Here is a 27,805-nt window from a genome sequence, read left to right on the forward strand (position 1 = left end):
CTCACTATTCTTTACTATGCTGAATCTGTGCTCTTAGCCTAATACAGGGGGTGATAGTTCTACTGTACAAATCATCTCCAGCTTCCTTTTGCCAATTCTGGCCAGCTAAAGGAACAGTGCCCCCATAATTATGTATATCAGTAAATTTTGTCATTGTCTCCCCCTCAAGGAATTGATGGACTGTTGTGATACACCAACTTTTTTTTCTTTTACACCACTTGGAAGTGCTCCTAGGAGACTGTGACTCTGAGGCAAACATTAAAGGTTCTTCAGTTGCTAGGCCTCATAAGCTGCAGAACCTGGTGGGTCCCAATATGCACTTGGTGAATTGCCTCCAAATGCCATACTCTTCCCAGTTCCCTCAGACACACTGTCTCCCAGACCCTCTTTTCACCAACATCTTTCCAGCTGCCATAAAATCTTCCCTCCTTCAATTGACTTGATTTCTCGACTCATCCATCACAGCTGATATTACTAGAATTTATTCCCAGACAAAAAATGTTAAGCAGGAGGGTGCATAACAGTGATTTAAAGGTAATAAACACTGTAAGTATTTTGCAATCATCCCCAAAACAAACTTTCTGAATAGAATGTTCAGAATTCAGGATAAACTTAAAGGAAATCTAAACATATTAAGATATGGAAATGCACAGTTAATGCACCCAAACAACATAACTCTTTCCTATAGTGATACCAGGCAATAACTATAAAAATCATTGATGCATTTTAATGCTTGTTGTTCCAGATTAGATTAAAGTGATTTTAAAAGATGTGTTAGATTTGTTTAATCTTTTTCCCCCCCTCCACATATCACTACAGGGTCAAGGAAGGCTCTTTGTGTGCTGTACCTGGGCGTTCCATGTTTCAAGATTTATCTCTGCCAAGTTTTGCATAGATAGATAATACATGAATTGAAAACATTTAAGACAAAAAGGGCTGACTGAGAGTGCTAAATTTTTTATGTAATTTTAACTCATGTTAATGGATTTACTTGTAAATGCTCAGACAATTCATTCAATACTCAAAGAGTAAATGCTGTAATTTTGGGGGAAGATGCAGAGTATTCTTCATACAAATACAAAAAGTTTAAATTCTTGTTTGAAGAGCAAAACTCCACTCAACCTTAATTATATAGTCATGACCACAATTTATTATTAATTTACCATTACTACTATTAACATTTTAAAACATGTTGCAGTAAAATTGTGTGATTTTCATATACAGGCCTGTATTACAGAAAAGATCAGTTTTTATGCCACAAAAATGTTTTTTTGATTTTTATTTTTTGGAGGATCATGAAAACATACCCTTATGAGAGCTAAATATGTTCCATGAAAAATTATTTTATGAACAATAATTTTGTTTTGTCTTAAGGTTGATGCATTAAGAACAAATTGTTTAGAAACTGACTAATCTTCAAGCGTCCTATTTAAATTTCAAAATTATATTGCCATGATTTTCTTTTCACTTCAATTATTTTCAGGTTCTCAACCTGTTCATTGCACTACTGCTGAACTCCTTCAGTGCTGACAACCTCCAAGCACCTGAAGATGATGCAGAGATGAACAACCTTCAGATTGCATTTGCTCGGATCCACAAAGGACTTCGCTTGGTGAAACACGCAACATGGGATTACTGTTGTGGAAAGCTCTGGCAACCAAAGAAAATCACCAAAAAGAAAATGAAATTGGCTGCTGAGAACACATGTGTGGAGATTGGGAAAGAAGGGAAGAATTGTAAAGAAAATCACAGTGACAATGTGACTGAGAAGAATGGAGAGAAATGCTCTGTTAGCATTCTTGAAGATTTTATCACCAACTCCAACATGTTTGTCTGCGTCCCTATTGCTGAGGCAGAATCTGATAGCGAGGACTATGAAGATGACGATAATAATTCAAGCAAATTCACAGAAATGGAATACAGTAAACAGGTAAGAAGCCTATTCAGGAGAAGATGTTTGAGACTACAGGCTCTTTAATGGAGCTGGCAAAGGCATAGCATGATCCAGCTGCAGGAAGATGAATTTAGAAAAATTCAAAAGAGAACTAAAGTGTAATTTTTCAAAAGTGAGGGTAATTACCCATTGGAAGAATTTACCAAAAAGTATGGTCAATTTTCCATCTCTTGGAGTCCCTGTGGGTCTTCCACTTCAGGTATCAGGGCATCCTGGCGACATCAATCAGAGATTTACAGTAGCAGTGTCAGCGTGGGTCGCAGGGTGCCATTGGTGCCGTGTCTAGCGTACACACAACCCGAGCCCTCCAGTTCCTTCTCAACTGTCCTCAGCTGAAGACAGAGCCCTGGGGCAGTGTTCATCACTCTTCCAAACCTTTCAGAAAAAAATAATATAATTAGTTAGTTAGTCATATAGAAAGTTATAGTTAATGTAGCGTTAGTTTTTATTAACCCCCCCTTTGCCAAAAAAGTTTACTTTTTATGTTTATCCTCCCCACACTGGGGGGGAGGGGGTTAACCATTAAGATGCCTGGCTCCCCAGGCTTTAAGCAATGCGGCTCCTGCCACGAAGCAATGCCCATTTCGGACTAACACTCTTTGTGTGTTCATGTTCTTGGGGAGGCGCACATCCCACAAAAATGCGCCCACTGTAGCAATCTGAAAACGAGAGCCCAGCATGACCAGGATCTCAGACTCAAAATGATCTTGATGGAGAAATCTCTCCAAACTGAGCCAGACCAACGGACCTTCTCTCCGGGTACGCCCCCTACAGGGACAGGAGACATGCCTTCCTCTAAAAGACTAAGGAAAAGGGCGCAGAAGTCTCTGAAGAGAGCACCGCAGAAACAATGGTGGTCTCCTGCCAGGTTGCTGTTTAAGTGGGTTGCCAAAGCCAGGTCATCCAGTTGGAGGAAGTGCAGACAAACCAACACAAGCTTGTACAAATCTTACAAGCTGCATCTACTTCCAAAATCACCCTGCCCATCAATGATGCATTTTTGGAACCAGCAGAGACAGTCTGGCAAACACTGGCCTCAATTTGGCCGACATGCAAAAGGGCAGATAGAAAGTATTACATCCCTGCCAAAGGGATGAACTTCCTGTTCTCACACTTGCCTCCGAACTCCTTGGTGGTTGACACTGCTAATAAGCATGGCAAACAATAACAGTTTAGATCGACCCCACAAGAGGCTTGACCTCTTCGGATGAAAAATTTATTCCTCAGTGACATTACAATTCCGGGTCGCCAACTGTTCGGCTTTGCTGGCCAAATACAATTATGATAATTATTGGAAACATAGGTTGTTCACAGTGGTGCTCCCCATGGAGAAACAATCACAATTTCAGGCCATTGTAAGTGAGGGTCAACTTATAGCTAAAACAGCCCTCCTAGCATCTTTGGATGTCGTGGACACAGCAGCCGGAACCACGTCCATAGTCATTTGCCAGGCATCCTGGTTACAGTCCTCTGGCATACCTAAAGAACTCCAAACCTATCATTCAACCAAGAGAAGCTATTTTCAAACAAGACTGATGAGGTCCTGCACTCAGTGAACGATTCTCGAGCCGCTCTTCGCACTTCAGGGATCTACACTCCACCTGCTAAGAAAAGACGATACCAGCTTTATCCGAGGAACAGGGATTCCTCTTCCAACCGATGACAACAGCGTCAATACAAGAACCGACGATATGACCAAGGTTGCAGTGACAGAGAGCACCTCAAGCTCAACCATAGACTTCTCAATCGGCTCCGCCCAGGCCACAATTTTGCAGTTTTGGTCGAGGGTCCAGATGACCTCCCTCACCAAGCAGCACTTTCACCTGATCCGTCCCCATGCTTTGGTCACTGCCTTCACCCATTCTACCACATCTGGGCATCAATAACCACAGACCAATTGGTGTTAGAGATTGTACAATCGGGGTATACCATCCCCTTTACCTCCTGACTACCTCCCCTCCCCATCCCTCTTCAGGGACCCTTCTCACGAGCACCTGTTATGACAAGAAGTCGATCATCTTCTACAACTAGGTGCTGTGGAACGAGTTCCTTTGCAATACAGGGGGAAAGGGTTCTACTCCCACTACTTCTTGACACAGAAGAAGAATGAGGGATGGAGACCTATCTTGGATCTCAGAAAACTCAACAAGGTCATACACACTCAAAAGTTCAAGATGGTGACACTGGGCACGATACTTCCAGTACTGCAAAAGGGGGACTGGTTTTTAGCCCTCGACCTCCAAGATGCTTATTTTAATATTACCATATACCCTTCTCACAGGAAATTCCTGTGTTTCACAGTAGAACACAAACACTTCCAAGAGTTTTCTCCAAAAACCTAGCAGTAGTAGCGGCACATCTATGCAAACCGGAATAATGATTTTCCCTTACCAGGACGATTGCCTTTTCAAAGGCCCAATTTAACAAGAAGCACTGGACTCAGTCCAGATGATGATTGCACAATTCAGGGATCTAGGGCTACAGATAAATGAATAAAAATCCACTCTAATCCCTGTCCAACAACTGGACTTCGTCGGGGCACATCTCGATGCCATAGAAGCCAAGGTATTTCTGCCCCTGAACAGATTCACAACTCTGACAAACCTTATCTCTGAGGTACAATTCAGCACCCAAATACCGGCTCGTACTGTCCAGCAATTGCTAGGACACATGGCAGCCACAACATTTGTGGTACAACACGCAAGACTACATATGTGCTGCCTACAGAGCTGGTTGAGCTCAGTATACATACCCAGCAAGCACAGCCTACACAAGCATCTGACAGTACCACCCCATATCTTGGACTCTACGCTGGTGGACAACACCAGAAAATGTTTGCATGGGCATCCCATTCCAACAAGAACCCCCATTAATACTAATCATGATTGATGCTTCGCTGCTAGGCTGGGGCACCCACATGCATCAGCATATGGTTCAAGGCAAATGGTCTCTTGCCGAGACTCATCATATCAATCTACTAGAGCTATGCACGGTCCACAATGCCTGCAGACATTAGTGCTGTGGAGGCCATCAAGGTTACTGTAATTGATGGAATGTTGTGATACACCAACTTTTTTTATAGAAGTCATTTTTTTAGCAATCGTTTTTATACAGTCGATTGTGTGTCCCCCCACACAAAATGCTCTAAGTGCATTAAGTCGGCGGACTGCGTCCACAGTATCGAGGCTAGCATCGACTTCCGGAGCGTTGCACTGTGGGTAGCTATCCCGCAGTCTCCGCCGCCCATTGGAATTCTGGGTTGAGATCCCAATGCCTGATGGGGCAAAAACAGTGTCGCAGGTGGTTCTGGGTACATGTCGGCAGGCTCCCCCTCCCTCCCTCCCTCCGTGAAAGCAACGGCAGACAATCGTTTTGTGCCTTTTTTCCTGGGTTACCTGTGCAGACGCCATACCACAGCAAGCATGGAGTCCGCTCAGCTCACCGTCACCATACGTCTCCTGGGTGCTGGCAGACGTGGGACTGCATTGCTACACAGCAGCAGCTCATTGCCTTTTGGCAGCAGACGGTGCATTATGACTGGTAGCCGTCATCGTCATACTCCTGGGTGTTTGTAGAGGAGTGGACTCACCCGGCGGCGCCTCCTGCTGGTCTCTTCTGGGAATTAGCTCTTCCAGCGTCCTGGAGCGCCCTCTGCAGGCCAGTGATCCGCCTATCCTCTGGCCCCCGTGTCCCTCCCTGGATCCCGGTGCCCTTTTACCTGGGATGCTGCCTCCTAGCAGTAACCCCTCAGTCTTAGGGTCTCCCCTCCCCAGGGAACCCCCACCCACTATTCCCATCTCGCCTCAGTATAAGGCTACTGCCAGTCATCGTCTGGCCCCATGCCCTGGGGCAGACTGCAGTATCAGCCTACTCACCACTGGCAAGGTTGGGTTTGGACCTGCTGCCTTGGCCTACCCCTGGGCTGCCCTCTGCAACCCCTAGTAGCCTTGGCCTTCTGCTAGGCCGCAGCCTGGGGCTTTCCAGGATGGGGCTTTCCAGGCTGGAGCTCCCCAGCTCCTCAGCCTGTCCCCAGCCCTGCTCCACTCAGGTACCCTGTCTCTAGCTCCCTGCAGCCAGGCCCTTCTCTCTCTGAATGCAGAGAGAGACCTCTGAGCTCCTGGCTCCCAGCCTTTATATACAGGCCAGCTGTGGCCTGGTTGGGGCGTGGCCCGGCTGCAGCCGCTTCCCCAATCAGCCCAGCTTTTAGAGCTGCAGCCCTCTTTCAGGGCTGGTTTCAAGCCCTTCAGGGCAGGAGCAGGTGTCCACCCCGCTACAGTGCTCTTTTAGCCGACCTCGATGAGGTCGGTCAGGGGCGCCTGGGCAGACATGGGAGTGACTCAGCCAGGTCATTCCCTTTTTAAGTTTCATCTCCTGGAGACTCAGTCCTGCCGGCAGTCGTACTTCACCGTCTTCTGGCGAGCAGCCAGGATATGACGATGGCTAGCAGTCATACTGCACTGTCTTCTGGCGAGCAGCCAGGAGATGACGATGGCTAGCAGTCGTACTGCACCGTCTGCTGCCAGCCTAAGATGTAAAAGATAGATAGAGTGGATCAAAACATGAAATAGACCCGATTTGTTTTGTATTCATTTGCTCCCCCCTCCCTCGCTCCTTCCTTCCCTCCGTGAAATCAACGGCCTGCTAAATCCAGGGTTTGAGTTCAATCCTTGAGGGGGCCATTCTGCGTGACAGTTGTTTGTGTTTCTCCTTGATGCAAAACCACCCTCTTTTTGATTTTAATTCCCTGTAAGCCATGTCGTCAGTTGCCCCTCCCTCCGTCAGAGCAACGTCAGACAATCGTTTCGCGCCTTTTTTCAGCGCAGACGCTATAGCACTGGGATCATGGAGCCCGCGCAGATCACCGCGGCAATTATGAGCACTGTAAACACCACGTGCATTATCCTGCAGTATATGCAGAACCAGAACCTGCAAAAGCAAAACCAGGCGAGGAGGTGACGGTAGCGCGGTGACGAGAGTGATGAGGACATAGACTTCTCACAAAGTACGGGCCCCAGCAATGTGCACATCATGGTGTTAATGGGGCAGGTTCATGCCGTGGAACGCCGATTCTGGGCCCGGGAAACAAGCACAGACTGGTGGGACCGCATAGTGTTGCAGGTCTGGGACGATTCCCAATGGTTGCGAAACTTTCACATGCGTAAGGGCACTTTCATGGAACTTTGTGACTTGCTTTCCCCTGCCCTGAAGCGCCAGAATACCAAGATGAGAGCAGCCCTCACAGTTGAGAAGCGAGTGGCGATAGCCCTGTGGAAGCTTGCAACGCCAGACAGCTACCGGTCAGTCGGGCATCAATTTGGAGTGGGCAAATCTACTGTGGGGACTGCTGTGATCCAAGTAGCCAACGCAATCAAAGAGCTGCTGATATCAAGGGTAGTGACTCTGGGAAATGTGCAGGCCATAGTGGATGGCTTTGCTGCAATGGGATTCCCTAACTGTGGTGGGGCGATAGACGGAACCCATATCCTTATCTTGGCACCGGAGCACCAAGCCAGCGAGTACATAAACTGAAAAGGGTACTTTTCAATGGTGCTGCAAGCACTGGTGGATCACAAGGGATGTTTCACCAACAACAACGTGGGATGGCCGGGAAAGGTACATGACGCTCGCATCTTCAAAAACTCTGGTCTGTTTCAAAAGCTGCAGGAAGGGACTTTCTTTCCAGACCAGAAAATAACCGTTGGGTATGTTGAAATGCCTATAGTTATCCTTGGGGACCCAGCCTACCCCTTAATGCCATGGCTCATGAAGCCATACACAGAAGCCTTGACGGTAGTCAGGAGCTGTTCAACTATAGGCTAAGCAAGTGCAGAATGGTGGTAGAACGTGCATTTGGACGTTTAAAAGTGGGGTGGCGCAGTTTACTGACTCGGATAGACCTCAGCGAAACCATTGTTATTACTGCTTGCTGTGCGCTCCACAATATCTGTGAGAGTAAGGGGGAGACGTTTATGGCGGGGTGGGAGGTTGAGGCAAATCGCCTGGCCGCTGATTACACGCAGCCAGACACCAGGGCAGTTAGAAGAGTACAGGAGAGCGCAGTGCGCATTAGAGAAGCTTTGAAAACCAGTTTCATGACTGGCCAGGCTACGGTGTGAAAGTTATGTTTGTTTCTCCTTGATGAACCCCCCCCCCCCTTGGTTCACTCTACTTCCCTGTAAGCTAACCACCCTCCCCTCCCCCCTCCGATCACCGCTTGCAGAGGCAATAAAGTCATTGTTGCTTCACATTCATGCATTCTTTATTAATTCATCACACAAATAGGGGGATAACTGCCAAGGTAGCCCGGGAGGGGTGAGAGAGGAGGGAAGCACCAGGTAGGGTGGGGGAGGAGGGAAAGACAAGGCCACACTGCACTTTAAAACTTAAAAACTTTAAAATTTATTGAATGCCAGCCTTCTGTTGCTTGAGCAATCCTCTGGGGTGGAGTGGCTGGGTGGCCAGAGGCCCTCCCACCGCGTTCTTGGGCGTCTGGGTGAGGAGGCTATGGAACTTGGGGAGGAGGGCTGTTGGTTACACAGGGGCTGTAGCGGCAGTCTGTGCTCCTGCTGCCTTTCCTGCAGCTCAACCATACGCTGGAGCATATGAGTTTGATCCTCCAACAGCCTGAGCATTGACTCCTGCCTTCTGTCAGCAAGCTGACACCACCTATCATCTTCAGCCCGCCACCTCTCCTCGCGTTCATATTGTGCTTTCCTGCACTCTGACATTGTCTGCCTCCACGCATTCTGCTGTGCTCTGTCAGTGTGGGAGGACAGCATGAGCTCAGAGAACATTTCATCCCGAGTGCGTTTTTTTCACCTTCTAATCTTCGCTAGCCTCTGGGAAGGAGAAACATATGCAGCTGGTGGAGGAAAAAAAAGGGAGAGGGGTATTTAAAAAGAAGAATGGGTTTATAGTTTATAGAACAATGGGTACACTCTTTCACGGTAAACCTTGCTGTTAACATTACATAGCACATGTGTTTTCGTTACAAGGTCGCATTTTGCCTCTTACTGAGGGAGGGCCTGCCAGTTTGGTGTGAGAGATCACTCATGCAGGGCCGCGCAACAGAACTCGGCTTGCAGGCAGCCATGATAAGCCACAGTGTTTTGGCTTCTTTAACCTTCATAACATGTGGGAATGGTTTCAAACAGCAGCCCGCGCTCATTTCCCATACCAAGCAGCCATTGGGTTGGCCATTTAAAATGGGTTGGCAGTTTAAAAGGAGGGGCTGCGGTTTCCGGGTTAACGTGCAGCACAAACCCAACTAACCCCCCCACACACACTCAATTCTCTGGGATGATGGCTTCACCCCTCCCCCCACCGTGTGGCTAACAGCGGGGAACATTTCTGTTCAGCCACAGGCAAACAGCCCAGCAGGAACGGGCACCTCTGAATGTCGGCTTAATAAAACCACCCTATTTCAACATGAATGATATCACTCTCCTGAGGATAACACAGAGAGATAAAGAACGGATGTTGTTTGAATGCCAGCAAACACCGGGACCATACGCTGCAATGCTTTGTTCTGCAATGATTCCGACTATGTGCTACTGGCCTGGCGTGGTAAATTGTCCTACCATGGAGGACAATAAGGCTGCCCTCCCCAGAAACCTTTTGCAATGGCTTTGGGAGTACATCCAGGAGAGCTTTATGGAGATGTCCCTGGAGGATTTCGCTCCATCCCCAGACACGTTAACAGACTTTTCCAGTAGCTGTACTGGCCGCGAATGCCAGGGCAAATTAATAATTAAACATGCTTTTAAACCATGTCTAATATTTACAAAGGTACACTCACCAGAGGTCCCTTCTCCGCCTTCAGGGTCCGGGATCCCGCCTTGGGTGGGTTCGGGGGTTACTGGCTCCAGGTCCAGGGTGAGAAACAGATCCTGACTGTTGGGGAAACCGGTTTCTCCGCTTCCTTGCTGTGAGCTATCTTCAACCTCCTCCTCATCATCTTCCTCGTTCCCAAAACCCGCTTCCATGTTGCGTCCTACTCCACTGATGGAGTCAAAGCACAGAGTTGGGGTACTGGTGGCTGAACCCCCTAGAATGGCATTCAGCTCATCATAGAAATGGCATGTTTGGGGCTGTGACCCGGAGTGGCCATTTGCCTCTCTGTTTTTTTGGTAGGCTTGCCTGAGCTCCTTAATTTTCACGCAGCACTGCTGCAAGTCCCTGTTATAGCCTCTGTCCTTCATGCCCTTGGAGATTTTTTCAAATGTTTTGGCATTTCATTTACTGGAACGGAGTTCAGCTAGCAAGGATTCGTCTCCCCATACAGCGATCAGATCCCATACCTCCTGTTCGGTCCATGCTGGAGCTCTTTTGCGATTCTGGGACTCCATGGTCACGTCTGCTGATGAGCTCTGCATGGTCATCTCTGCTGATCAGCTCGCCACACTGGCCAAACAGGAAATGAAATTCAAAAGTTCACAGGACTTTTCCTGTCTACCTGGCCAGTGCATCTGAGTTAAGAGCGCTGTCCAGAGCGGTCACAATGGAGCACTCTGGGATAGCTCCCAGAGGCCAATACTGTCAAATTGCGTCCACAATACTCCAAATTCGAGCCGGCAAGGCCGATTTCAGCACTAATCCCCTCGTCGGGGGTGGAGTAAAGAAATCGATTTTAAGAGCCCTTTAAGTCGGAAAAAAGGGCTTCATCGTGTGGACGGGTGCAGGGTTAAATTGAGGTAACGCTGCTAAATTCGACCTAAACTCGTAGTGTAGACCAGGCCTAAGACTCTAAAATGTTCCCCTTCTGGTCCTGAAGGCTGCTACATATTTATACTGAGTTCCTCACTAAGTCCAAATGCAAAGATTCCCATTGACATCAGTATGCTTTGGATCAGGCCTGGCTAAACTGTGGGTTCCATAATTTATTTTAGGTCACCGATGAAAACTTTCCCCCCCTTTGTTTCTTTCTGTAAAAATAGAGATACTGAAAATAAGCAGTTTAAGGTGCTTTGTGTTCCATTTGGAGAGTTCTACTTTAAAATTATGTGTGCCATCCTTCTGCCACCAAAAAGAAAAGAGAAAATAAAATAAACACATCTAAAATTATCTTCAGCAGGAAAACCACCTGAGACAGAGGGGAGAACAATGTAAAAGACCGGGAGCTTGGTGTAAAGGATCTGAGATTTCCTCTGAAGACTTAAGTGAGTTTAACATAGATAAACAATGGAAGGCTGGATCATCATCTCTACTACAAAAAGAGGTAACACTGTGTTCATATCTAACATGGAATCACCAACATTAGTTGATTTCTTTTATATCTGTTTCATTTTTTCAGAATCTTATAAAGATCATTAATCAAGAAATAAATTTGTACTTTAAAATTTTGTATTTATTACCCTATTTTGTGTTAATGCACAAGAACTCTCTAATTTACTAGTCATAGAATCATAGAAGATTAGAGTTGGAAGAGACCTCAGGAGGTCATCTAGTCCAACCCCCTGCTCAAAGCAGGACCAACCCCAACTATATCATCCCAGCCAGGGCTTTGTCAAGCCAGGCCTTAAAAACCTCTAAGGATGGAGATTCCACCACCTCCCTAGTGCTTCACTACCCTCCTAGTGAAATAGATTTTTCCTACTATCCAACCTAGACCTCCCCCACTGCAACTTGAGACCATTGCTCCTTGTTCTGTCATCTGCCATCACTGAGAAGAAGCCTAGCTCCATCCTCTTTGGAACCCCTCCCCCCACTTCAGATAGTTGAAAGCTGCTATCAAATCCCCCCTCACTCTTCTTTTCTGCAGACTAAATAAGCCCAGATCCTTCAGCCTCTCCTTATAAGTCATGTGCCCCAGCCTCCTAATCATTTTCGTTGCCCTCTGCTGGACTCTCTCCAATTTGTCCACATCCTTTCTGTAGTGGGGGGCCCAAAACTGGATGCAGTACTCCAGATTTGGGCTCACCAGTGCCAAATTGAGGGGAATAATCACTTCCCTCGATCTGCTGGCAATACTCCTACTAATGCAGCCCAATATACCGTTAGCCTTCTTGGCAACAAGGGCACACTGTTGATCATATCCAGCTTCTTGTCCACTGTAATCAAGTCCTTTTCTGCAGAACTGCCGGTTAGCCAGTTGGTCCCCAGCCTGTAGCTGTGCATATGATTCTACCATCCTAAGTGAAGGACTCTGCACTTGTCCTTGTTGAACCTCATCAGGTTTTTTGGCACAGTCCTCCAATTTGTCTAGGTCACTCTGGACCCTATCCATATCCTCCAGCGTATCAACCTCTCCCTCCAGCTTAGTGTCATCCACAAACTTGCTGAGGGTGCAATCCATTGTATCATCCAGATCATTAATGAAGATGTTGAACAAAATCGGCCCCAGAACCAACCCATGGGGCACTCCGCTTGATACCTGCTACCAACTAGACCGAGCCATTGATCACTACCCATTGAGCCCGAAGATCTAGCCAGCTTTCTATCCACTTTATAGTCCATTAACCCAATCCATACTTCTTTAACCTGCTGGCAAGAATACTGTGGGAGACCATATCAAAAGCTTTGCTAAAGTCAAGGTATGTCATGTCCACTGCTTTCCCCATATCCATAGAGCCAGTTATCTCATCATAGAAGGCAATCAGGTTTGTCAGGCATGACTTGCCCTTGGTGAATCCATGTTGACTGTTCCTGATCACCTTCCTCTCCTCCAAGTGCTTCAAAATGTATTTCTTGAGGACCTGTTCCATGATTTTTCCGGGGACTGAGGTGAGGCTGACCAGTCTGTAGTTCCCTGGATTCTCCTTCTTCCCTTTTTTAAAGATGGGCACTATATTTGCCTTTTTCCAATCGTCTGGGACCTCCCCCAATCACCACGATTTTTCAGAGATAATGGCCAATGGCTCTGCAATCACATCAGCCAACTCCTCTTCACTCTCGGATGCATTGTATCTGGCCCCATGCACTTGTGCCTGTCCAGCTTTTCTAAATAGTTCTTAACCTGTTCTTTCACCATTGAGGGCTGCTCACCTCCTCCCCATACCATGCTGCCCAGTGCAGCAGTCTGGGAGCTGATGTTGTCCGTGAAGACCAAGGCAAAAAAAGCATTGAGTACTTCAGCTTTTTCCATATCATCTGTCACTAGGTTGCCTCCCTCATTCAGTAAAGGTCCCACACTTTCCCTGACCACCTTCTTGTTGCTAACATACCTTTTATTTGTTTTAATATTTCCCTTAATTATAACTGTTCACCAATGTACTTATTCAGTTTATTTTAAAGCACAATGACTGCATTAAGGGAAAATTGATGCATTGTCTTTTCTTGTGTAGCAGCTTGATGACATCAGCTGTTCTGAAGGCAGCACAGTGGATCTGACAAATCCTGAGGAGCTTCTGAAACAGATCCCTGAGCTGGTGAATTGAATTGATGAAAACAAACCCTTTTTGTTACCCTTCGCATCCTTGCTAGCTGCAATTCCAGTTGTGTTATGAGAGTCCCCAGATATCTTAGTCACATAGGTGTTCACAATTGCATCATAACATCACTAATAAATTTAGCTGCATTCGTTGTATTTAGCTTGAAGTATTCTGTCTCACTGGTGAAGGATAAAGTGGATTTCAGTGAATGGAAATGGCACAATGCTGTATTTCTAAATATTGATATAAAACGTTAATAGGAAGAGAAATAGGCCTGAGTTACTGAAACAATGTGAAATCATTTTATTCAAAAAGATCACTATAAAATTAACATTGCCTACTGTATTTTTCTTGAAATCTGAATTATTGAAATAAAAAGGTGTTAAAAGATTATCCCAGAAAATTCTGGTGTGTCCAGTGTGTTCTTTCTATTTGAATTGGAAGAACTTCAAGTGAATGCTGTATATGTAATCATGAGTATTCTGCTTTGAAAATTGCTCCTTCTGTCAGAGAAAGGAAACATACCATGTGGCCTGTGAGACCAATCAAAACAGCTCAAATTTCAAACACAGAATATTTTAAATGAATTGCTCACAAATAAACTAAAGTCCAATGATTATTCACAGAAATATTTTGGAGAGTAATTTTGAACAATGAATATATACAATTTGGAAACAGTAAAAATAATTGAATAAATTATTAGTTATGAGTTATTCACACATCTCTAGTGGTGTGATATCCTAAATATACTGAAATAAGATGGAAGTCTATACCAGTTGTGATGGGGCAAGGCCAGATGGCTTCAGGAAAGTAGTGAGGAACAGGTATGTTAGCACCAGGCTAAACAAATCCCTGGTACCATGGTAACCAAATGGCAGTTGCTCCAGGTTAATCAAGACACCTGGGGCCAATTAAGATCCTTCTAGAAGGCAGTGGAGATAGCTAGATTGATTGGGACACCTGAAGCCAATCAAGGACTGGCTGGAACTAGTTAAAAGCCTCCCAATTAGTCAGTGTGGTGTGGGTGTCAGGAGCTATAGGAGGGAGCTGTGCTGTTGGAGGAATGAAGTAGTATGAATCCATATCAGGTGCAAGGAAGGAGACCCTGAAGTAATTGTGAAGAAGATATTGAGTGGGGGCTGCTGTGGGGAAGTAGCCCAGGGAATTGTACATGTCTTATTTCCAAAAAGTCAGCTTCCATAGCTGCTAATTTTAGGGTCTCTGGGCTGGAGCCCGGAGTAGAGGGTGGGCCTGGGCTCCCTCCCTGATTAATCACTGATACTGGGAGACAACAGAGACTGTGCCGAGGGGGTTGTTTCTCCTCACCTCCCTTGCTGGCTACTGATGAAAATGGCTCAGTAGACTGTGACCCTTGTCTCTAGAGAGAGAAGGGCTATGTGGAGGGTCACAGTGAGCCTCTGAGGTTAGCAAAATCTGTCAGGAAACGCAGGACCCACCGAGCCAAGGACAGAACTTTGTCACACAGTAAAGAATACATGATGTGATTACATATTCTATTTCATGTAAACTGCCATGGGCATTTCATAGGTTCATTCTGAACAGAAAGTTTTAGAGCTCTACAAAGTAGTCCTTTGATGAAATTGTATTTTCATGTTTTGCCTTCTCTATTTTTGTCATGTGTTGTCCTCTGTTTTAATTGTTTTCAGCCCTAGCTAGTAGAGGGTTTTAAAGCCTATCCATGTTTGAAAACCACATGTACTTAAATGCAGAAAAATTGGAATCATTCCCATTTGTGAGCTTTACTACAGTGATTAATCTGGTTCCTTTAAATATAACTTTGACTTCTGTTTGAATTGATGTGGAGATATTTCAGGGATCACATACACTGTAAAGCAGGAGGCCGTTCCAGGACTGCCATGTTATTAATAAGTACTGTACCCAACTAAGTTTTATTTGTTTTAATATTTCCCTTAATTATAACTGTTCACCAATGTACTTATTCAGTTTATTTTAAAGCACAATGACTGCATTAAGGGAAAATTGATGCATTGTCTTTTCTTGTGTAGCAGCTTGATGACATCAGCTGTTCTGAAGGCAGCACAGTGGATCTGACAAATCCTGAGGAGCTTCTGAAACAGATCCCTGAGCTGGCTGAATACTTAAAGAAACCTGATAACTGTTTTCCAGAAGGTAAGGATCTGCTGATTTCAGTATGACTAGGAAGTAAGAAGAACAGCCCACAGTAACCTGTTCTCCTAGCTAATGCTGAGACACTCATGCACTCAACACCAAGGCACTCTGTCTATTTGCAGAGTATTTAATGCTAAAAATACTTTAATAATACATAATTACGTAATACTTGTGTATCACTTTTCATCCATAGATCTTAGTAATAGTGAAAACATATGAGAAATAGGCAGAGAGAACTTGTTAGTGTTTGGTTGAATTTCTCTAGAATGGTAAGTCTGGAGGCCCACTTTAAATTGCTGTATAGCTTTTAGCTTTACAAGTTTATTTCATGCCAATATTTGTGCTCAATGCGTTTTTAAATTTTCAAAGCTGGCTCCTTCTAGTGAAAACTATCCATAGCAAGATTATTGTGGTTGTCGCTAGAGGAAAAGTTAAATTTATTAACATTTCCTTCAAACCCTTATATCAATTATTACTCTGAACAAAAGATGGTCTCCCCCTGTCTGTAGTAGATGTAATGGTGTACCACATGTCAACAAGGTCAGTTCACAGTTGGATTAATTTCCTTCTAGGTTACAATTCCATATAGCTATAAAGGAATAGAGTTCCTGGATAATTAACTTTTTGATTTTAGAAAGCCTGACAGTATTCAGATCCCTTTTCCACAGCGTTCTCGCTCCTTGTCACTTGCATTAGCTGACATGCTGTTTCTTCCTACTGGCTGGGGAGCACTATCATAGGGTGTCTAGATATCCAGATAGGGAGAATCAGATGAGACAACCAGCTATAGCACAAGACCATTCCCATCTATTCCTCAGCAAAAGGAGTTTATTGAAGAGCAAGAGATGGGACCAGATGAGGAAACACCACCACCAGCAACTATGTCTTACTCTTTGTCTGATGAGACAAGAATGCCTTCTCCTCTTGCCTTTTGAGATGACTTCAGACATTTCAAGAGAGTAGCTGAGATTTTACAAATTTCATTGGAGGAGGTTCAGGAAACCCACCATCAACTGGTATTTATACTCCACGCCATTCCCTAAGGCAAAGTAATTCCACCAATAAGTGAAGCCTTTCTTGAACCACCTAAAACATCCCCCAGCGACTGCACCTCCAATCTGCAAGAGTGCAGACAAAAAATGTCTGTGAAAGAGACAGAATACCTATTTGCACACCCAACGCTGAATTTGTTGGTGATGGATGCTCTGAATGAGCTAAATAAGCAACACCACTCCAAGACTATCTCATGCTAAGGACCAGAAATGTTTGAATTTATTAGGCTGAAAGAGTTATTTTTTTGGCTTCTCTGCAATTTAGAGTGGCAAATTATCAAGCTCTCATTGCTAAATACAATTATCTCAACAATAATAATTCACATCCTTTTATTGAATATTTTAGTAACAAAAAAAAGAGTTTTAGGCAATTATTGTGGAGGGTCAGCTTATTTCCAAAGCATCACTGCAAGCTTAATTGGATGTGGCAGTTAGTGTCCTGCTGTATGGCAACAGCACTAGTGATAAACTGGGCACTGCGGCTGCAATCCTAAAAGAGGTCCAGAATACTGTGTAGAATATCTCATTTGATGGAACAAAACTGCTTAGTGATACCATGGACAAACCTCTCCACTTGCAGGAGTCAGGAAAGGATTTTTCCTTATTATGTTAGTTTATCTCCTCCCTCTGAAGCATCAGGGATGGCCACGGCTGAAGACGGGACATTGGAAAGGGAGCGCCAAGACTCTGAGGTTGCACTGAGCACTCTCTCTCTCAGGTGCGTGCCTGGTGGGTTCTTGCTGACATGCCCAGGGTCTAATTGATTGCCATACATGGAGTCAGGAAGGAATTTTCCTCCAGGTCAGATTGGCAGTGTCCGTGGGGTTTTTTAACCTTCCTCTGCAATGGGGTGTAATGGTAATTTGCCAGCATTAATTGGGTATATCTCAGTTAATCATTTCCCTGCCACTGCAGGGGCCTTAGGCATTGGTGCACCTTGGTGCCTCCTATTTTCTGCCTGTGGCACATAATAGTTTAGTCTCCTTTGGGCAGTAATACTTTGGTCTAATTTCTGTTGTTAGATTGTGGGCACTGGGTGGCGTTGATGGCCTGTGATATACGGGAACTCAGACTAGGTAACCTGATGGGTCCCTTTGGCCTCAAACCATGATTGTGACACTTTTTTTTTTTAGGGCAATGCTTCCTTCACTCAGAATTTATACTCCTGCTAACAAAAGAAAATACAGCAGGTCACAGGCATACCAAATCTCATCCAGTTCAATTTCCAACCTATCACAGGGCATCGTAGCCACCTAGAAAGATATCTAAGTTCCAGAAGAATAGACCTTCCACCTCTGCAACTGCAACAACACAGTCTTCCACATCTGGCAAGCACTCATTTTGTATGCAGTGTTGTTGTAGCTGTGTCAGTCCCAGGATAATAGAGAGACAAGATGGGTGAGGTAATATCTTTTATTGTACTAACTTCTGCTGGTGAGAGAGATGAGCTTTCAAGCTACATAAAGCTCTTCCTCAGGCAGTTGGTGACCCGAGGAAGAGCTCTGTGTAGCTTGAAAATTTGTCTCTCTCACCAGCAGAAATTGGTCCAATAAAAGATATTACCTCACCTCACATTGGTTGAGAGCTGTGAACCACTTCACTGTTTGGATTTACAGCTGCATTACCCTTCTACTTCACTCTTCCCACCATTTGGAGGCCATCTTTCCCTTTACAAAGACTCATGGGAAAGTTTATATCAGACAAATGGGCATTAGAAGTGATAATCCATTCCTCCACCCCACCCACTTTCCTTGTCCCTTTTCAGGGACCCCCCTCACAAGAAGCTTTTTAAGAAAGGAGGTAGAATCTCTTCTACAACTAGAAGATCTAGAACCAGTTCTATTCCCCTATGTGGGAAGGGTTTTTTACTCAAAATGCTTCTTAGTGTCCAAGAAGGTAGGGTGGAGACCTATTTTGGACTTCAGAATACTGAACACCTTCATCAAGACACAGATTCAGGATGGTTACCTATGCAGCAACAATAACAGTAGATCCAAGGGACTGGTTTGCAGACCTTGACCTCCAGAATGAATATTTTCTTATAGCGAAGTGATTGACCATGATCACTTTCAGCATTGTGTACTTCCATTTGGCTTTTTGATTGTCCCCAAGGTTTTCATGGAAGTTCTATCAGTAGTAGCAGCCTACCTAAGATATTTAGGAGTTCAAGTCTCCCTTTACCTAGATGACTGGCTCCTCAAGGTTGATCTTATGACAAAGTACAGTCAGCAATAAACAAGGCAATAACCTTATTCAAGACTCTAGGGTTAAAACTCAACAAAGGAAAGTCAACTTTGATACCCATTCAGCTCATTGAGTTTATAAGAACCAACTTGGACTCCAAAACTGCCAGAGGTTACTTATCAGGGGACAGGTTTGATACAAAGTCAAGCCTCATTTTCCAACTGCACTTGAGTCCACACAAAACAGCAAGTACATGTTGAGTTGTTATGGCTACATGTACATTTGTAACACCTCATGCCAGATTGCATCTTCAATGCCTTAAAACATTGTTAAAGAGTGCTTATATACCCAAAAACATAGTCTGAACAGGTCACTGTGAGTTTCTTAGAGGGTTCTTGACTTGCTCAGTTGGTGGAAGGATCCAAAAAAGGTGTGCATTGGAGTACCTTTTATTCTTTCCCACTCACCTTACCCATGCAGACTATAGTGACAAATGCCTTTGTAATATTCTGGGGTGCTCATCTTCTGGACCATGTGATCAGAATCATGACAGATGACAAGGAGACCATAATTTACATAAATCACCAATGAGGAATGAGATCTTTCTCCCTATGTACAGAAGCAGGAAAGCTAGAGAATTGGTGCATAAACCATCAGATTACCATTTTGTCTGTATACTTACTGGGTCTGCAGAACACTACAGTAGACAAAGTAGACATTTCCTGTGGGATCACGAATAGTAGCTGAACCATTCAGTGTTTTACAGAATATTTGCTAGCTGGGTACTGTTTTAGGGGAAGTCTAGGTCACAGTTTTGTAGAGGATGAATTCCTCATAACATGGTGTGGGAGCTTGGCTTATACCTATTCTCCCATTCGGTGTTGCTTTTGAAGGTACTGAAAAAGATAAAGAAAGAAAAGGTGAGAGTCATTCTTATAGCACCAGCATGTCCAAGACAACTATAGTTCCCAGACCTTATTAATGTCTTAACTGTCACTTCATTTGCCATTGATGCCCAAATTGCTGACTCAGGACTCTCCATTCCAGTTTTAGAATCATAGATTAGGGTTGGAAGAGACTTCAGGAGGTCATCTAGTCCAACCCCTTGCTCAAAGCAGGATTAATCCCCAACCAAATTCCCAAATGGCCCCCTCAAGGATTGAACTCATAACCCTGGAATTAGCAGGCCAATGCTCAAACCACTGAGCTATCCCTCCCCCTCATCTGAGCCATCTCAAAATATGTTTGCTAAGCATAGAGATGAACTGTACTGCAGAATTGCAAAACACTGGTGAACAGCAGAAAACCATCCGCAAAGAAATCTTACCTTGAGAAATGGAAGAGGTTTCAGTCTCTATGTATATGTGGCGGCTTTTCTCCTTCCAATTCTGAATTACCACATTTATTATATTACCTTTGGAGCTTAAAGATCTTTTAAAACCAGTGATCACCTAGTCTGATTTCCTATGTAACACAGGCAGTAGAACATCCCCAAAATAATTCCTTGAGCACATCTTTTAGAAAAAAACAATTTTGATTTAAAAATTGTCAATGATTGAGAATCCCTCATGATCCTTGATAAATTGTTTCAATGGTTAAGTACTCTCATTGTTCAAAATTTACATGTTATTTCCAGTCTCAAATTGTCTAGTTTCAAATTCCAGCCATTGGATCATGTTATACTGTTCTCTGCTAGATAGAAGAGCCCATTATTAAATATTTGTTCCCATGTAGATACATATACACTCTAATCAAGTCACCCCTTAACCTTCTCTTTGTTATGCTAAATCAGGGGTTCTCAACCTATTTATCATCGTAGGCTGCATACGCGGCCCACAAAGTTTTACCTGGGCCACAGGTTGAGAACCACAATGCCCCTCACCTAACCCCCCCCCCGCACATACACAAACCCCTATGCTCAGCGCCCTCAATGACTACAAGGAGTCAAGGGTCCACCAAAGTCTGAGTGAGGTGTCAAGACAAGGGTCGAAGCTGGAGTCAGAGTGAGGGAGTCAAGCCAGGGTCGAGCCGGAGATAGAGTAAAGGGTAGGGCAGAGGATCAGGGACCTAGAGCGAGGAAGGAACACAGGAACTGGGGGTTCTTCTTCGAGTGCTTGCTCATATCCATTCCAGTTAGGTATGTGCGCGCCGCGTGCACGATCGTCGGAAGATTTTTACCCTAGCAACACCCGGTGGGTCGGCTGTGGAGCCCCCTAGAGTGGCGCCGTTATGGCGCTGGATATATACCCCAGCCGACCCAGCGCCCCCTCAGTTCCTTCTTATCGCCCCTGACGGTCGTTGGAACTGTGGAGCGCGGCATAGCTGATCTCCACACTCCCTAGCTTCTCATTGTGTTGTTATAGTTAGTTGTATAGATAGTTATTCAAGTTAGTTAGTTAGTTAGTTGTGTAGTGTATATATATAGTTGTATATTGTTATCGGGGGTTTAGGGGGTGTTTTTCCCCTTTTCCTCCCCGGCGCACAGCCGGGCCCATGCCCAAGGCTCCTGGCTTTAAGCCGTGCGCGTCCTGCGGGAAGCATATGCCAACCAGCGACCCGCATAGTTCCTGCTTGAAGTGCCTTGGGGAGGCTCATCCAGCAGATAAGTGCCCTATCTGCAAGGCCTTCAAGCCGAGGACAAGAAAGGAGCGGGACTTTAGACTCCGACAGCTCCTGATGGAGGCGGCTCTGAGTCCGGATCCTCCCTCGGCGCGCCCTGTCCCGGCACCGAGCGCTTCGGTGCGCAGCGCCCCGGCGGGCCCGACCGGTGCGGCGGAAAAGACTGCTCGGCACCGACCGACGTCGGCACCGCGCCCGCCTAAAGAACCTCGGCGCCGATCCCTTTCTCCGGGCCATAAGAAGGCCAGCAAGGCGCGGGACGTTGCTGCCGTGAAGATTCCGGCTCCCCCGGTGCCGGGGGTAGAGCCGCGTCCGCAGTTGGACCGCCAAAGGCAGGCGGCCACACCGTCGACTCCGGCACCGAGGCCGTTGAGTCCGGTGCGGACTGTTTCACCACCAAGGCTGGTGGTGGAACCTTGTCTCCCTTCCACCCCGGAGACCTTTGCTACGGCGAGAGACCTGATCGCCCTCACGGAGCCGGCGCTGTCACAACTCCTGGCACCGGTGGCTCCACGCGTGCTGCAGTCCGGTGGTGCGCCCACCGTCGCCAGCACGAGTCTCTCGGCACCGCTCCAGATCCCGGAGCAGATCCCGACGCCGCTCGGAGTCCCGGCGCCGAATATCACCTCGGCACCAGTCGTACTCGCGGCCCAGATCCTCTTCGCGGCGCCGTTCAACATCCCGGCACCGTCGCGACGACCGGCACCGATCGGGCTCAAGACGCAGCTCCCGGCACCGGTATGAGCGCCACTCGGGCTCGAGGGGCCGCTCCCGGTACCACGCTTCCTCGAGATCGTCGTCCCGTTCCAGATCGGGATCCCGGCACCGGAAGGACTACCGGCACCGATCCAGGTCCCGGCACCGCTCTCCGGCACCGCACAGGGACAGATCTCCTTACGGCCGGCACCGATCGGCACCGTACCATCCGGTGCCGACGGCGTCGGGTTCGGCACCGCCGTGGCCGACGAGATCGGTGTCGCGATCATCTGAGGCAGTGGAGGCCGGCCACCTGCAGGAGACCGGCGACCCTATGCAAGGACCTGCGCATTGGTCCTTCTGGACTCCTTGGGCCTACCATCAGGCACAAGGAGCTCCGCTATCTGCCTCCCGCTCGGGCCGTTCGGAGCCTAGGGCCCCAGAGTCCACCATCTCCCGCCCTCCTCCAAGGGACGTGGAGGCTCCAGTGCCCGCACCAGCAGAGGCCCTGGACCAGGGGGCAGGCGATGCCCAACTCCAGGAACACCTGGAGCAGGACCAACCATTGGACCCCTTGCCACCGGGGGCATCCTCCTCGTCCTCGCCTGATGAGGCCGTAGCGGGCACATCCGCCATTGGGCCGCCTCCTATAGACCTTCGGGCCCACCAGGACCTGCTGCGCCGCATGGCTCGCAATATGGACCTCCAGGTGGAGGAGATTGCGGAGGTCCATGATCCCATCGTGCAGATCATTTCAGCGGATGCTCCATCCAGGGTGGCATTACCGCTGATCCGCACTATCCAGGCGAACGCCACCACCATCTGGCAAACCCCGGCCTCTATTCCGCCCACGGCCAGAGGGGTTGAGAGGAAGTACTTTGTGCCCTCCAAGGAACATGAGTACTTGTACACTCACCCCCAACCGTGCTCACTGGTGGTTTCATCAGTCAATGCACGGGAGCGCCATGGCCAGCAGGCTGCTGCGCCCAAATCGAAGGACGCTAAGCGCTTCGATTTGTTCGGACGCAAGGTCTATTCGGCTGGCGGGCTGCAACTGCGGGCAGCGAACCAGCAGGCGCTCCTGAGCCGCTATGGCTTTAATATGTGGTCCTCGATGGGGAAATTTAAAGAGCTGGTTCCCCAGGAATCGAGGGAAGAGTTCGGGGCCTTGGTAGAGGAGGGCAAGCGGGTGGCATGCACCTCCCTGCAGGCCTCCCTTGATATAGCGGACTCGGCCGCTAGGACCCTGGCGTCGGGGATAGCAATGCGCCGAATCTCCTGGCTCCAGGTGTCAGGCTTACCACCTGAACTGCAGCAGACCCTGCAGGACCTTCCGTTTGAGGGCTAGGGCCTCTTTTCGGAAAAGACGGACTCTAGGCTCCAAAATCTTAAAGACTCTCGGACAATGATGCGCTCCCTGGGGATGCATGTCCCAGGGCCTCAGCGCAGACCCTTCAGGCCCCAGCCTCAGCGGTTCTACCCTCCCCCGCCTCGTCCAAGACAGGACTTTGCTAGGAGGCGGGGTCGAGGCGGTAGGCGAAGGTCGACCGGCCCTCAACCCGGTCAGAACCAGGGCCAGCCTAGGCCACCTTCAGGGCCTAGGCAAACCTTTTGAAGGTGCGGTCGAGGACGGCACCTCAACCGGTACCCAGGATTCAACTCCCCCCTTCCGGGAACGCCTCTCCCGTTTCCACCGTGCTTGGTCTCTTATAACATCGGACCGCTGGGTCCTTCGCACGGTGGAGAGGGGATACGCCCTCCAGTTTTCCTCGCCCCCCCCCACTCCCCTTCCCCGTCCCTCTTCAGGGACCCTTCTCACGAGCAACTCCATATTGGTCCCTTCTGACCTTAAAGTCTATGAGTCTATGAGTCCTTACACAGGAGGTTTTTGGGCTCCTCGCTATGGGGGCCATAGAGGAGGTTCCATCGGAGCTAAGGGGCAGGGGGTTTTACTCCCGCTACTTCCTGATACCCAAGTCAAATGGGGGTCTAAGGCCCATCTTAGACTTGCGCGGACTCAACAAATTCATAGTAAAGTTGAGGTTCCGCATGGTGTCATTGGGGACCATCATCCCTTCACTGGATCCTGGAGACTGGTTCGCCGCCCTCGACATGAAGGACGCTTATTTCCATATAGCGATTTATCCGCCCCACAGACGCTTCCTGCGATTTGTAGTAAACAGGGTGCACTACCAATTCGCAGTCCTTCCCTTCGGCTTGTCCTCGGCTCCCAGGGTGTTCACAAAGTGTCTGGCAGTCGTCGCGGCCTTCCTTCGTCGACAAGGGATACAGCTGTTCCCGTACTTGGACGACTGGCTGGTACGCGGCCGCACCAGAGACCAAGTGCAGGCTCATGTCCGCATAGTGACACACACTTTCCACGAGCTGGGCATTCTACTCAACAGAGAGAAGTCCACTCTAGTACCAACTCAGAGGATAGAGTTCATTGGAGCAATCCTGGACTCCAGACGTGCCCGAGCCATCCTGCCAGATAGCCGCTTTCATACCATCTCAAGCGTCATTCAAGGACTCAGGGCCTTTCCAATTACCATCATAAGAACATGCCTTGTCCTTTTGGGCCACATGGCCTCGTGTACCTACGTAACCAGGCACGCCAGACTGCGACTTCGCCCACTGCAGGCTTGGGTGTCATCGGTCTACCGTCCTCATCAAGACGACCTGAACATGGTGGTCACGGTTCCAGCCTCGGTCTTGGCCTCTTTCGCCTGGTGGACGGATCGCACGGCGGTCTGTACAGGAGTGCCCTTTCACGCCCCACAGCCCTCCCTCCACCTAGTTACGGACGCTTCATCTCTAGGCTGGGGCGCTCACCTGGGGGAGCACCATACCCAAGGCCTGTGGTCCGCGTCCCAACTAGCCCTGCACATCAACGTCCGAGAGCTGATGGCGGTGCGCCTGGCTTGCCAGGCTTTCCTCAACTTACTACAGGGCCGTTGCGTGCTGATTCTCACCGACAACACCACGGCCATGTTTTACATCAACAAGCAAGGCGGAGCTCGCTCATCTCCCCTATGCCAAGAGGCCATTCGCCTGTGGGACTTCTGCATCGCCCACTCGATTCATCTCACGGCGTCATTCCTGCCTGGAGTCCAGAATACGCTGGCGGACCGTCTCAGCAGGTCCTTCCAGACGCATGAGTGGTCGATTCGCCCGGACATCATCTATTCCGTCTTCCAAAGGTGGGGGTTTCCCCAGATCGACCTGTTCGCATCTCGGGCCAACAGGAAGTGCCAGGCATTCTGCTCCCTACACGGGCGAGCCCCGGGCTCTCGGTCAGACGCCTTCCTCATGGCATGGAAAGACCATCTGTTCTACGCCTTTCCCCCATTCCCGCTGGTCCACAGGGTGCTGCTCAAGATCCGCAGGGACCATGCACGGGTAATTCTAGTCGCTCCCGCTTGGCCGAGACAGCACTGGTACACCACACTGCTGGAGCTGTCAGTACAGAGGCCGATTACGCTCCCCTTGAGTCCGGATCTCATCTCTCAGGACCACGGCCGGCTGTGTCACCCCGACCTGCAGTCGCTCCACCTCACGGCGTGGATGCTTCATGGTTGAGTCGCTCAGAGAGGCAATGCTCGCAGGCCGTCCAACAGGTCCTGCTGGGAAGTAGAAAGCCCTCTACGCGGACTACTTATTTAGCCAAGTGGAAGAGGTTCTCCTGTTGGTGTGAGCAACGAGCTACGTCTCCCTCGCAGGCTCCTATCCCCTTGATACTGGAATACCTCCTGTCCCTAAGACAGCAAGGCTTGGCGACATCCTCAATTAGGGTTCACCTCGCCGCCATTTCCGCTTTCCACCCAGGAGAACTCACGTCCTCGGTCTTCTCTAACCCGATGGTCGTTAGATTCCTCAAGGGCTTAGACCGGCTGTACCCACAGCAACGACAGCCAGGTTCCGACGTGGAACCTCAACCTTGTCCTCTCTAGGCTCACAGGGCCTCCGTTTGAACCATTGGCGACCTGCTCACTCCTGTACTTATCCTGGAAGACAGCCTTCCTCGTAGCCATCACCTCAGCACGACGCGTCTCGGAACTCAGGGCGCTGACATCCGAGCCCCCTTACACGGTGTTCCACAAGGACAAGGTGCAGCTTCGCCCCCACCCTGCCTTTCTTCCGAAGGTGGTGTCACCTTTCCACGTAAACCAAGATATATTTCTCCCGGTCTTCCATCCGAAACCGCACGCTACTCGTCAAGACCAGCGTTTACATTCTTTGGACGTTCGCAGGGCCCTGGCTTTCTATATTGACCGTACAAAGCCATTTAGGAAAACGACGCAACTCTTCGTTGCGGTGGCCGACCGGATGAAAGGCTCACCGGTCTCTTCACAGTGCCTGTCCTCTTGGATTACGTCCTGCATTCGTGCTTGCTACGACCTGGCCGGTGTACCGACGCCACACCTCACTGCTCATTCCACGAGGGCCCAGGCCTCCTCGACTGCCTTCCTGGCTCAAGTACCGATCCAGGACATTTGTAGAGCTGCAGTGTGGTCATCGGTCCACACATTTGCTACTCACTATGCGCTGGTGCAACAATCCAGAGACGATGCTGCTTTCGGGTCAGCGGTTCTGCACACAGCAATGTCTCACTCCGACCCCGCCACCTAGGTGGGGCTTGGGAGTCACCTAACTGGAATGGATATGAGCAAGCACTCAAAGAAGAAAAGACGGTTACTCACCGTTGTAACTGTTGTTCTTCGAGATGTGTTGCTCATATCCATTCCAAACCCGCCCCCCTTCCCCACTGTCGGAGTAGCCGGCAAGAAGGAACTGAGGGGGCGCTGGGTCGGCTGGGGTATATATCCAGCGCCATAACGGCGCCACTCTAGGGGGCTCCACAGCCGACCCACCGGGTGTTGCTAGGCTAAAAATCTTCCGACGATCGTGCACGTGGCGCGCACACACCTAACTGGAATGGATATGAGCAACACATCTCGAAGAACAACAGTTACAACGGTGAGTAACCGTCTTTGTTGGAGGCCCAGCTCAGCTGTGCGCTAAAGGCCATGGGCTCCGGGATGCTGGTTGCCCTGCCGTGTGGCAAGCTCCGGGCTCCCGGCAGCCCTTCCGTGGAGCAGGGACCTAGAGCAAGGAAGGAACACAGGAACTGGGGGTGTTGGAGGATCTGGAATAAGGAGGGCAGGAACCCTGACCAGGCTGGAAGGAAGGGCTCAGGAATCAGCTGAATAGGCAGGGTCCAAAGTGGCAGCCAGCAAGGGATTCACCTACTAGCTCAAACAACTTCCTGTGCCTCTTTCTGGCTTAAGTAGTGCATCTGAGCCAATTGGTGGGGCTGGATGTTTTTCCAGTCAGGAGCTTCATGGGTGGAGCCCTTGCTGAGCACTGGATGGTGGCTGTGGTCTGACTACCTGGGGACCTATGGGCCTGGGTTCAAGATCCATGATTTCCTCACAAAGTACTCTCTGCTACCTCAAAGGGCTAGCAGAACAAAACTAAGAACTGTTTAATAGATAAGAAGACAGAGAAGGAGCTTTGGACAGAGAGGATTCCGACTCAGACCGTGCAGCAATGAGAAGGAACTGGAGAAGTGGTAGGTGTGCACCTCCCATTATACCATGGTACTGAGCAAGAGGAGTTCCAGAGTACAGGAATAAACTCACAAGATTTTCCTGTTTCAGGCACATTAGGTGGAATACACATAGGGACCAGTACTCAAAGAAGAATCAGCACTTCAGTTGATTTTACTATTTAGGAAAATGGAGGCTGAATAAGTACAAACAAGTTTGAGGAATGTGCTG

The 27,805-nt window shown here is 48.2% G+C and overlaps 1 protein-coding gene across 1 annotated transcript in view; it reads left to right on the forward strand.

Moving 5' to 3' along the window:
* The window catches only part of LOC112108020 (sodium channel protein type 5 subunit alpha-like), a gene marked incomplete at its 3' end in the record, with an annotated part of 116,280 nt that overhangs the window by 46,510 nt on the left and 41,965 nt on the right, over positions 1–27,805 (forward strand). The window contains exons 13-15 of the mRNA XM_029911619.1: positions 1,484–1,930; positions 11,028–11,171; positions 15,351–15,474. Coding sequence (XP_029767479.1) covers positions 1,484–1,930; positions 11,028–11,171; positions 15,351–15,474 — 715 coding nt within the window. The remainder of the gene's footprint in view (positions 1–1,483; positions 1,931–11,027; positions 11,172–15,350; positions 15,475–27,805) is intronic.

Source organism: Terrapene carolina, unplaced genomic scaffold, assembly GCF_002925995.2.
Source record: "Terrapene carolina triunguis isolate 2854851 unplaced genomic scaffold, T_m_triunguis-2.0 Scaffold111, whole genome shotgun sequence".
In the NCBI taxonomy this organism is placed as follows: domain Eukaryota; kingdom Metazoa; phylum Chordata; order Testudines; family Emydidae; genus Terrapene; species Terrapene triunguis.